Source organism: Oncorhynchus clarkii, chromosome 29 (assembly GCF_045791955.1).
Source record: "Oncorhynchus clarkii lewisi isolate Uvic-CL-2024 chromosome 29, UVic_Ocla_1.0, whole genome shotgun sequence".
Classification (NCBI taxonomy): domain Eukaryota; kingdom Metazoa; phylum Chordata; class Actinopteri; order Salmoniformes; family Salmonidae; genus Oncorhynchus; species Oncorhynchus clarkii.
In genome coordinates, this window is record NC_092175.1 from 37,537,125 (window position 1) to 37,550,536 (window position 13,412).

General features: G+C 40.1%; 1 protein-coding gene across 1 annotated transcript; it reads right to left on the reverse strand.

Annotated features, from left to right (window-relative positions):
- Window positions 1-774: 774 nt before the first annotated feature.
- LOC139388042 (zinc finger protein 585A-like) lies at window positions 775-8,286 on the reverse strand. The gene is made up of 2 exons (XM_071134541.1): window positions 7,963-8,286; window positions 775-3,859 (listed from the first exon to the last, which is right to left on the reverse strand). The coding sequence occupies exons 1-2, from the start codon at window positions 8,177-8,179 to the stop codon at window positions 1,308-1,310; spliced, it is 2,769 nt and encodes a 922-aa protein (XP_070990642.1). The 5' UTR covers window positions 8,180-8,286; the 3' UTR covers window positions 775-1,307.
- Between the last annotated feature and the right edge of the window lie 5,126 nt (window positions 8,287-13,412).

Here is a 13,412-nt window from a genome sequence, read left to right on the forward strand (position 1 = left end):
AAAGTTACCATCTTAAACAGAAATATATAAATAAACAAAATAGCTTACAAAAACATTTATTGAAGGTTTAAAAGTAACAACCATTACATAATACAGATCATATAATACAGATAATATATATATATATATCTCACATGCGACCTGTGATAAGACTTCACAATTTATAATCTTAATGAATTATCTGATTCCATAGAGAATATACTTAGATTTTTTTTTTTACAGTAATAGGCTAATCAAGAAATGTCAGAATTAAAATTGTAAAGGAAAATAGATTTAACTACATTGTAAAAACTTTTAACGATTCGCAGGCATGATGCTTAAGTTATAAAGCATTTACAAGCGTGACAAGGCATATGACGGGGGCGGCAAGGCATATGACAGGGGCGGCAAGGCATATGACAGGGGCGGCAAGGCATATGACAGGGGCGGCAAGGCATATGAGACAAGGCATATGACAGGGGCGACAAGGTAGCCTAGTGGTCAGAGCGTTGGGCCAGTAACCGAAAGGTCGTTGTTTTGAATACCAGATATAAAATCTGTCTTTGCCCATGAGCAAGGCACTTAACCCTAATTTGCTCCAGGGGTGCTGTACTACTATTGCTGACCTTGTAAAACAACACATATCACTGCAACTATTCGGTGTGTGTGAGAGAAAAAAAAATTGGAGGGGCTGGGATCTTACAGTTAAAAGGCAAAGCATGACCAAAAACAGACCTACTCAGGCCGACAAGAAAAACATGTCCTACGCTCTACAGAAAAGCTATATGAACATGAGGAACAGACAGAAAAAAAGGCATTCCCTTTCTAACATTTCAAGGTGACTTAATCAAACCATCCAACCATAACAAGTTACAGTAACCTGATCACCTAGGCCCAAAATCCACAGGGTGTCAGAGTCTAACGGCTTGTGTGGGGGATGAAACCAAATAAGGCAGAATTCCTAAGGACAATAAAATCACTTAACACATAGTAGCTTAAAGTTCACCCTGTCCAGATACAAGTTACCACAGGTCATACATCCATATAGATGACATCAAAGTTTGCTTCAGAAGTTTATGAGATACCAAACATGGAGGCAATAGCATCACTAACACACATTTCAATAGTCAGGAAGGGCTGCTAGGCCCTTGAGTGTTTTCCTGGGCAATTTGCCATGCAGACCCAGAGTTGACAAAGCACATAAGTGAGGGCCTACAGTACAGTATAATTCAGTTATTATCAAACCTGAGGATATGTTCACTTACAGGTGTCAGTTTGAATAAGCCTTTATCTTCAAAACGGACATTTTACACAATGGACACTGTTGTTTAGTGAATATTCTTCATGTGTGATTTAAGGGAACTTATCTGACTAAAGCGTTTGTTGCAATCGTTGCAGCGATACGGTTTCTCTCCGGTGTGAATTCGCTTGTGGCGTGTCAGATCACCCGATGATGTAAAACCTTTCCCACATACAGAACACTTCAATGGCTTCTCCCCTGTGTGAGTCATCATGTGAAGTGACAGTTTTCTGCTATAAATGAACCTTTTGCTGCAGACATGGCACTGATGTGATTTCTCCCCTGTGTGAGTCTTCATGTGTTCTCTAAGGACTCCCTTCCAAGTGAAGCTTTTGCCGCAAACAGTGCACAGATACGGTTTCTCTCCGGTGTGAATTCCCTGGTGGTCTTTGAGATAACTCAGTGACGTACAGCCTTTTCCACAAACAGGACACTTATGCAGCTCTCGCTCGGTTTTATTACCCGAATCTCTCTCGGTGTGAATTCTCATATGCTTTCTCAGATAACGTTTTTCCCGGAAGCACTTGCCACAATCACTGCAAAGATACAACTGTTTCTCTGATTGATTTTCTCTTCTTTTCTCCCCTGTGTGTGTCCTCATATGTCTAGTCAGATCACATTTCTGAATGAATCTTTTGTTGCAAACATGACATTGATGTGGTTTCTCCCCAGTGTGAATTCGCTGGTGGATTTTTAGAACATTTGGATATGCAAAGCCTTTCCCACATACAGGACACATATGCAGTCTTCTCTTTTTGTGACTCCCCGGTTCGCTCTCTGTCCGGCTCCCCGGTTCGCTCTCTGTCCGGCTCCCCGGTTCGCTCTCTGTCCGGCTCCCCGGTTCGCTCTCTGTCCGGCTCCCTGGTTCTGTCTCTGTGTGAGTCTTCATATGAACCCTCAGGTAACTCATCGTTCGGAAGCTTTTGCCACAATCGCTGCAGAGATATGATGGTTTCTCTCCAGAGTGATTCAGCTCGTGTTGTTTCAGACCACCCAATGATTTAAAGCATTTTTCACAAAGAGGGCACTTGTATGATTTCTCCCCTGTGTGAATTCTCATATGCTTTCTCAGTTCATGTTTTTGACTGAAAGATTTGTCACACTCTTTACACTGATATGGTTTCTCCCCTGTGTGAATCTTCATATGCACGTTTAATGTTGCCCTTTGAGTGAAGCGTTTCTCACATTCAGTGCAACAAAACGGTTTCTCCCCTGTGTGAATCCTCATATGGTCTTTTAATGATGACCTTTGAGTGAAGCATTTGTCACATTCACGGCAACCATACGGTTTCTCCCCTGTGTGAGTCCTCATATGCTTGACCAGATGTCCCTTGCGGTAGAAGCATTTGTCACATTCTTTGCACTTATGCGGTTTCTCACCTGTATGAATTACCTGATGTATTTTTAACAGGCCTGAGCTAGTAAAGCTTTTAATACACACAGGACACTTGAAGGGTTTCTCCCCTGTGTGATTTCTCTGATGTACTTTATAATGGCTTACATTATAAAAGGTTTTACTGCACACCGCACACGTGTATGGTTTCTCACTACCATGAAACTTCTGTTGGTGTTCCTTTAGGTAGCGTGGCCTCTTAAAGCATTTATTACACACAGGACAGATGCATGGATTCGCTCCATGAGTTTTCCCATGTATTTTCAGAGAGCCTGGTGTGTTGAAACATTCCTTGCACACTGGACAATTGTACGGTTTTGCATCTGGGTGAGTCGTGCTCATATGCTTGTTGAAGTCGGTCTTGACACTGAAGGATTTGCCACATTCTTTGCACAGATATGTTTTTTCACCTGTGTGAATTCGCTGATGATCTTTTAAAGAAGCTGTGCAAAGGAAGGATTCACTGCACAAAGAACACCGCTGTGGTTCTTTCTCCCCTGTGTGAACTTTTTTGTGTCGTTGTAGACCATTTAGTGATTTAAAGTCTTTTCCACAGAAAGGACACCTGTGTCGTTTCTCTGCTTTGTGAATTCTCTGATGTACTTTTAAACTGACTGGTGCCTTAAACAGTTTACTGCACACAGGACACTTGTATCGCCTCTTGCTTGTGTGACACTTCAATGGTGCTTTCTGCTCATTGGTTGTCTTGGCTTCAGTGCAGACTTGAGAGCTTTGTCCTTTCTTGTCCCGGGTTCTCTTTGACCCTGACGGTAGTTCTTCACTCTCCTCCTCATCAATACTTACAATGATTTCACTTGGAGCTGCAGAACAATCTGGATGTAGTACAGAGAGCGTCTGAGAGTCACTGGTTGGTTCTGATACTCTGATACTGTAGTGCTCTTCATCTGATTGGGTCTGTTCAGTTGTATTGGTGGGTAGAGAGTCCTTTTTGCTGTCCTGATCACAGTCACTTTCCACACAGGGAGGAATAAATATCAACTGTATGACCTCTGTGGTAGCAGACCTAAGTCTTTGAAGCTGCTCTTCCTCCTGACTGGTCCGGAGTTCCTCTGTAATCTGGGTGGGCTCTGGGTCCTCCTGCCGCAGACTGGGGCTCCACTCCTGCTCACAGTGCGGCTGCTGGTTAGGGGGAACCTCCTCTTCAGGGAGAGTTACCTGCTTGGGGTCTGTAGAGAAGGAAAGGAGTAAAAATACTGAATAACAATTCAAAATACTTCACATTCTGAATTCTCTATGCCGTGCTTAGGCCTGTTGCGGTCATGAAATTGTCAGCCGGTGATTGTGAAGCAAATAACTGCCGGTCTCAAGGTAATTGAGAAGATCTCTGGAATGACATATCGATCTCTGGAATTACATATCGTCCCGTCGACCTGTACGAACATTGTATGGTCTATTTATTTTTACCCGGGGCAGGGGGTCTTTGCGTTGCCTAGCAATTCAGCCTGGGTCCTCTACAAACCACTGATTAAAGTCAAATGTGAAAATCATCTTACCAATATTGTATTTCCCTGTGTGTAAATAAGTACATCAATATGAACCAATTGTATGGTTCCATGTGGTACATTTGGAAACAAATGTTGTAGGCCTACAGTGTGATAGGAGACCCTTTCAATGGTGATTACCGACAATTTCACCTGAGATCGTGGACGCATGTTCACCATAGAACACATCACTGGGCAGTCCTCTTGGGAGAGCGAAGCAAACAGTCATTCTCAGTGTTCAACAGCGGGCCAGCGCAGAACTCACATCCTCCCTACTGATGTCTTCAGAGGAGACGACCACCCACTGGCTTGGTGGAGAGGGAATGAGGGTCATTTCGCTTTTTTTCCTTCCTCGATTTCATGATCAACTTTCAAATGAATCCAGAACGCCAGTAATAGGGTTCTATTGCAGAAAGTTGTGTTTGTGAACAGACAAAAACAACAACATAACATGGTAATAATGAGAGAGAGAATTCTAAAATGGTAGAAACGTCAGCACAAGAACTGTTTATCGGGAGCGTCCTGAAATGAGTTTCATTATTCGATTCACCGCGATGGCGAAGTGAATCATTTTTTTGTGTCAAAAATAATCAGGAATCGTTCAAAGAAAATTATTTGCACGTGTCGGTGGAAAGTTCTTGGAGAAATGACAAACGAAATATGAGCATGTGTTCTTAATGTTTTGTGTACTCAGTATATGACCAACTTTATTGGATTTTTTTTTCAATTCCGTATGTACTAATTAGCATATTAAGTTCCTATAAAAGTTGCATGTTATTTTCTTTAATTGTTTTAAAATGTAACAAACTTTTAGTTTTACATATTGCATAAAGATACGTTACTATAGTGATGTATTTCCCCTATGCTGCTTCCTTCACTTGTCATTTTCCTGATTGGATAACATCTAGACTCAGTAACGTGTGTTGTGCTGTCCTGTTCTTGCTAACTTTTGTCACCTGTCTTAATGCAGTCCTTCTCCTGCTGTTTATTCTAGGGCTCAGACTAAATGCAGTGGTAAATGTGCTGCTCACAGTAGACAGCAGCAACATGGACCTGTTACATTGACTAGAAGGGTGTTGATATAGCTGTGTTTAGGCACGGTTTCCTTGTTTTCAGTCTGTTACATTGACTAGAAGGGTGTTGATATAGCTGTGTTTAGGCATGGTTTCCTTGTTTTCAGTCTGTTATGTGTGTTTCTCATTCTGCTGGAGTTGACCTAGTATTTTATTAACCCCTACCTCACGCATCCAGTTGTTTCCTTTGTAACTCACCCACCAAAATCACAATATGCTGTTTTACATTGTGTTATTAGTGCTGGTCTATTTCCTATAATGGACAAGCAGAAGAACCCGTGGGCTCTCAGATAGAACAGTTCATATGCTGCTCTTCGATATCCCAGGTTTGTGGCATTGATGAATAAATCATTGAATGTTTACTTAAATTCAGATGTTGTGTATAAAAGGCATTGTTTACCATTTTGATTTCTTTAAAACAACGTAATTGTTGGAGTTCAGGTGTTTGACGAGTGACTAGGTACATTCTTGTCATATAAATATGCTTATTAATGAATGATTATGGGATACATTCTGCAATGAGTTCATCTGGGTTTGAATCTGCAACAGAACATGTCAAGTTAGTTCTGAATTGCTTTAATACAGCAGTGCATTCTGACACAATGAATTTAAAAAGGGTAAGCCTACATAAAACACAGCCTGTGCATTCTGACACAATGAATTTAAACAGGGTAAGCCTACATAAAAACACAGCCTGTGCATTCTGACACAATGAATTTAAACAGGGTAAGCCTACATAAAACACAGCCTGTGTTTGAAGGGTTTCTAAAATACACGTTGGATTAAAGGAATTGTGGGAAAACGATTGGAACCATTTCCGTGTTTTACAACACGTCCCCTGTGGGGTTCAAAGGTTAAGTCCTAACCTCGTGAAACTGTGTTGCATGTTCCTGAGAAGCTTCTCTATAACATGAAATACAAAGTATAACACCAGAACCACAGTTTCAACGTTGACCCCTAACACTAATATTATAGCTAGCTTACGTGACCAAAAGTATGTGGACACCTGCTCGTCGAACGTCTCTTTCCAAAATGATGGGCATTAATATGGAGTCCACCCCTTTTGCTGCTATAACAGCCTCCACTCGTCTGGGAAGGCTTTCCACTAGATGTTGAAACATTACTGCAGGGACCTTCTTCCATTCAGCCACAAGAGGATTAGTGAGGTCAGGGACTGATGTTGGGCGATTAAGCCTGCCTCAAGGTTGGCGTTCCAATTCATCCCAAAGGTGTTAGATGGGGTTGAGGCCAGGGCCCTGTGCAGACCAATCCGGTTCTTCCACACCGATAGACATACCATTTCTATAAGGACCTCGCTCTGTGCACAGTGGCATTGTCATGCTGAAACAGGAAAGGGCCTTCCCCAAAATGTTGCCACAAAGTTGGAAGCACAGAATCGTCTAGAATGTCATTGTGTGCTGCAGCATTAAGATTTCCCTTCACTGGAACTAGGGGCTTAGCCCGAACCATGAAGAACAGCCCCAAACCTTTACTCTGCCTCCACCGAAATGTACTATGCATTGGGGCTTGTAACAATCTTCTGGGACGTTTCCACTTCACAATAACATAATTTACAATTGACTGGGGCAGCTCTAGCAGGGCAGAAATGTAACTAACTGACTTGTTGGAAAGGTGGCATCCTATGACGATGCCACATTTAAAGTCACTGTGCTTTTCGGGTGGATATAATTTGTGGAATGTTCCAACAGGAATCTGTTCCAAAAACGTTGTAAATAACAAGGTTGCCAACAAACAACACGGCAGAATAAGATACTGGGTAGGGTTTGTTGGCAACCTTGTACTTTATGAAGTTTTTGAAACAGATTACTGTTGGAACGTTCCACTAATTATACCCACCCTGCTCTTCAGAACGGGCCATTCTACTACCAATGTTTGTCTACGGAGATTGCATGGCCGTGTGCTCGACTTTATAACGTTACACCTGTCAGCAATGGGTGTAGTTGAAATAGGGGTGTCAACATACTTTTGTATATATACTGTATAATGCATTATGTTAACTGTTAAAAAATGGAAATAACATATTTATTTTATTGTATATACACGTTATATACCTAGCCTTAGCAAGCTCTTTGCCAGCAAGCTAAGCTTTTTGTAGCTATAATATTTAGCTAACGTTAGTTTTGCAAACGTTAGCTACTTAGCATCAAGTGTAGACGATAGAAGAAAAAAGGTCGTTAAAACATTAGTATATTCGTTTAGAAGACTTCAGTAAAACATTTTACCGGAGAATGACCTTCGATACACACTTTTATCACTAGCCAAGTCCTTGTTCTATCTGTGCCCGTAGTGTACAGTAGCTGCGTTAACGGCGGCAGGGTAGCCTAGCCGAGCGTTGGACTAGTAACCGGAAGGTTGCAAGTTCAAACCCCCGAGCTGATAAGGTACAAATCTGTCGTACAAACCCACTGTTCCTAGGCCGTCATTGAAAATACGAATTTGTTCTTAACTGACTTGCCTAGTTAAATAAAGGTACAATAAAACAATTAAATGAATAACGCAGCAGAGAAAGGCCTATAGGATCTCAGCGTGAGTCGTGTCAGCCAGGCTAGATAATTAACGTTAGCTACTAACCTTTAAATCAAAACAGCTTAAGTTACCTGACCTTAGTAGTGAATACGATACGTCCACGGCTAGTGATTCAGCAAACACAATATGTTGTTATCCGGTAACTTGGTGTAAGTGGTGGCTACAAACCTGCTCCGAAATGATCCAGAAGAAGCCCCCGTAGACGGTCGTTCTCTCCCTGAACCTCTGCTACCGTATTTTCTACCACAACAAATATCTCTACCGCCGCTGTTGTCAGCCGCTCCCGGTACTCTGCTAACGTCTTCTCCGCCGAACCAAATATATCCACAGCCGCTGCTGTTAGCCGCTCGGTAATAAACACACTCAACACCTGTAGTTTAGACATTTTACGTACAAATCAAAATTTCAGACGCTCAAACTACATATTCCTATTAGACCCACACTTTCTGCTGAAAACATGCGACCGAGCGCCATTACCGCTGTGAAATACGCAATAATAACTAAGTACTTCCGGGTCATGGATTTTTTGCAATCCTTCAGAATAAGAGTCTTGTCCTGTATACTTTGTCAATTAATAATGATGGGGAAAATGGTGGATAATGTGCACAATTATCGAAATGTTATACTACTTATCATACAAATAATAATTTTAAGTGTTTCTATATTAAGTGGTCAACAATGTTTTTTGTGGGTACTTCTATTATTCAATGCAGCATACATAATTGCCTGAACATTGTGTCAAAGTAAAAGAGAGTTCCAATTCTAGTAAGGAGCACTTCTACTTTCCAAATCCACAAAGTGTAAACCCTGAGGAGCATCACTGCTCATTTTGCAGCCCTTCAGCTTAAATCCAATCGTTTTTTTCCCTTCATATTGGTCATACATATTGCACATATCGCAGTAAAGGGGGGGGAGGGAGCACTTCTAATTTCCAAATGCACCGAGTTTCCACCCCCAGCGTCATCATTGCTACTATTGTGGCCCTTTAAGAGTGGAAAATCCGCTTAAATCCAAATATGTGCATATTAGATTAGGTTTTATTTACACAAACACATGTGCATAGGTAATCCCTGTCACATGCGGTGTCTACACTTGACACATACATGCGACTTCTGTTATCAAAACACGAAGATTGCACTGAAAGACGGGTTTAGACGCACAAAGGTCGCTTTGTGGTCTGACTGTGTTCAGATCTGTAGGCCGTCATTGAAAATAAGATTTTGTTCTTAACTGACTTGCCTACTTAAAAAAAGGTAGTCAGGGAAACCAGAAAGAGGTATCCTGCACGTTTTCAAGTTAAAAATCTCCATTCTCTATTACTCCTCAGTTGAGTTTATCTCACATTTAGGTTGCTAATGTAATGGATTTGTTTGCCACTGCAAGTCTAGATAGCACTAGCTGTATTATGCCAACAACAGTGACGTTTCTGTCCGCTGGGTGGATCTCTACAGCATGGGCATATCTCTGGGTGACATGGACATCCCCATGCATGCACCTTATCAAAATATGACAAATTCAATATTGCACCATCCCATTCTCTGGGCTCTGTCTGCAATCATAACCAGTAGTATCTACCAGAATAATGAATCATAACCAGTAGTATCTACCAGGAATAATGAATCATAACCAGTAGTATCTACCAGAATAATTAAACATAACCATTAGTATCTACCAGGAATAATGAATCATAACCAGTAGTATCTACCAGAATAATTAAACATAACCATTAGTATCTACCAGGAATAATGAATCATAACCAGTAGTATCTACCTGGAATAATGAAACATAACCAGTAGTATCTACCAGAATAATGAAACATAACCAGTAGTATCTACCAGAATAATTAAACATAACCAGTAGTATCTACCAGAATAATTAAACATAACCAGTAGTATCTACCAGAATAATGAGTCATAACTAGTAGTATCTACCAGAATAATGAAACATAACCAGTAGTATCTACCAGAATAATGAATCATAACCAGTAGTATCTACCAGAATAATGAGTCATAACCAGTAGTATCTACCAGAATAATGAATCATAACCAGTAGTATCTACCAGAATAATGAATCATAACCAGTAGTATCTACCAGAATAATTAAACATAACCAGTAGTATCTACCAGAATAATGAAACATAACCAGTAGTATCTACCAGGAATAATGAATCATAACCAGTAGTATCTAACAGCAATAATGAATAATAACCAGTAGTATCTACCAGGAATAATGAATCATAACCAGTAGTATCTACCAGAATAATGAGTCATAACCAGTAGTATCTACCAGAATAATGAATCATAACCAGTAGTATCTACCAGGAATAATGAATCATAACCAGTAGTATCTACCAGAATAATGAATCATAACCAGTAGTATCTACCAGAATAATGAATCATAACCAGTAGTATCTACCAGGAATAATGAATCATAACCAGTAGTATCTACCAGGAATAATGAATCATAACCAGTAGTATCTACCAGAATAATGAATCATAACCAGTAGTATCTACCAGAATAATGAAACATAACCAGTAGTATCTACCAGAATAATGAGTCATAACCAGTAGTATCTACTAGAATAATTAAAAATAACCAGTAGTATCTACCAGGAATAATGAATCATAACCAGTAGTATCTACCAGAATAATGAATCATAACCAGTAGTATCTACCAGAATAATGAATCATAACCAGTGGTATCTACCAGAATAATGAATCATAACCAGTAGTATCTACCAGAATAATGAATCATAACCAGTGGTATCTACCAGAATAATGAATCATAACCAGTAGTATCTACCAGAATAATGAATCATAACCAGTGGTATCTACCAGAATAATGAATCATAACCAGTAGTATCTACCAGAATAATGAATCATAACCAGTGGTATCTACCAGAATAATGAATCATAACCAGTAGTATCTACCAGAATAATGAATCATAACCAGTAGTATCTACCAGGAATAATGAATCATAACCAGTAGTATCTACCAGAATAATGAATCATAACCAGTAGTATCTACCAGAATAATGAATCATAACCAGTAGTATCTACCAGAATAATGAATCATAACCAGTAGTATCTACCAGAATAATGAGTCATAACCAGTAGTATCTACCAGAATAATGAATCATAACCAGTAGTATCTACCAGAATAATGAATCATAACCAGTAGTATCTACCAGAATAATGAATCATAACCAGTAGTATCTACCAGAATAATGAATCATAACCAGTAGTATCTACCAGAATAATGAATCATAACCAGTAGTATCTACCAGAATAATGAATCATAACCAGTAGTATCGACCAGAATAATGAAACATACAGTAATAATCATAATAATAGATGTTTGGTTGATCTATTCATTATGTATTACCACTGGAGACTTCGCCACTCAAAATATTTTCTTTATAGAAAATTTTTATTTTTATTTATCATCCCTTAAAATCTTGCCAAAGCATATTCTGTGAGAGGGGTTAATATAAATGTTAAATAATTGTACATGATTCGGGTCATGAACATATGGACTTTGAAATGAACAAGGGAGAGATTAAACGTAGGCTAAGTCTGGCATAAATTTATTACCGCACTTTACAATAAGTCTGTTGCAGTGGTTTTAGGTAGTCTTCGTAAAGGCTAAACTGCTTTTTCGTGTAGAACTCATCACAGGCCGTTTGGTGTACATTTATTTTGTTGGAGAGATGAAACAGGCCAAAACTTTGAAAGGTATAATTGTACGTCAGATTTGCAACACTAGATTTGTTCAAGCCTAAAATGTTGGTCCGTAATCATAACACGGTGTTTGTATGTTCACAGATTAAATGTCACGTTTCCGTTTCATAAATGGCTTTTCTTATGAGCGTAGCAATTAACGTGTGGATTTTCTTACGAACCTAGCGATATGTACGTTCAACCTTTTGGCAGGTATCTCGCTCCATACCAACTAGCCTGACTGCTAGAGAAACCTGGGTAAGATCTCAATTGCATACTCCTCATGTTCTCTCCTTCTCAAAAACCATTAGAGGAGAAGGTCAGAGGGGAGGGACCTCTGGCTTTCTCATCCAATGGGTTTTGAGGAGATGAGGAGAGAGGACGACAAGTATGTAACTGAGATGTTATCTTTGTCTTTTCAAATATAGCATGGCACAGATGTTGGACCGGGGCGAGTTCAAATTGTGGTCTAGTAGCTTGGCTGGCCAGTGCCCAAAATCCTTCAATTCCATCCCCGAGTAGAAAAGTGTAAATAATCGGTATTTATAATGGAAATATGACAAATAATTGTCTAAATATGAACAATGATTCACATGTGTTCATATTGTTACATTTGCATTACATTTGGGTTTCAAAACATGTTCCAAGGTCAAATGAAAGAACAATTCATCTCTGTATACATCACATGAATATAACACTGGACAGGAAAAACGACCGATTGTGTACAAAATACTGAGGTAAATCAACTTCCGGGTTGGTGATGTAAGTGACATTGGTGACCCAATGAAATTCAAGCTAAGGTGAGAGGAATACAATTCTAAACACTATTTCCAGTTGTGCATCTACTAACACTGAAAGTAGGATAAAATCTGTTTCGTCATTCTCATTTTGTCTAGGTGTGTATTTCCTTATTGAGATGTTTTTGTCATTAATTAACAAAACGGGTTCCATTACATCTTAATTACAAAATAAACTGTCACGCCCTGGCCATAGAGAGGCTTTTTATTCTCTATTTTGGTTAGGCCAGGGTGTGACTAGGGTGGGCGTTCTATGTTCTTTTTTCTATGTTTTTGTATTTCTTTGTTTTTTGGCCTATGGTTCTCAATCAGGGACAGCTGTCTATCGTTGTCTCTGATTGGGAACCATACTTAGGTAGCTCTTGCCCACATGGGTTTTGTGGGTAGTTGCTTTCTGTATTGGTGTCTGCACCAGACAGAACTGTTTCGGTTGTTCTCCTTGTTGTTTTGTCATTCAGTGTTCTATTAAATAATGATGAACACGCTGCACCTTGGTCCCTCACCTTCTTCCACCAACAGCCTGTTACATAAACACTCCCCCCCTCGTCCTATCCTAGCTCAAAGCCCAGCCCACCTCCACACTGAGTAGCTTCAAGTTAAATACAATTGCATTAGCTAAATCAGCTGTTAGAAAACACAAGTTAAGAGTTTCTTCCAGTGGTGTATGAATGTTTAACTTCAGGAGGCTGAAGAAAATCAGCTTGGCCCCTAAGACCCTCACAAATTTATACAGATGCACTATTGAGAGCCTCCTGTCGAGCTTCATTGCCTGGTACGGCAACTGCACCGCCCGTAATCCAGAACTCTCTAGAGGATGGTGCTGTCTTCCTAACCCATCACCGGGGGCACACTGCCTGCCCTCCCAGACACATACAGCACCCGATGTCACAGGAAGGCCAAAAATAATATCAAGGACAACAACCAGCCGAGCCACAGCCTGTTCACCTGCTATCATCCAGAAGGCGAGGTCAGTACAGGTGCATCAAAGCTGGGACCGAAAGACTGAAAAACATCTTCTATCTCAAGGCCATCAGACTATTAAATAGCCATCACTCGCCAGCCTCCACCCAGTACCCTGCCCTGAACTTAGTCACTGTCACCA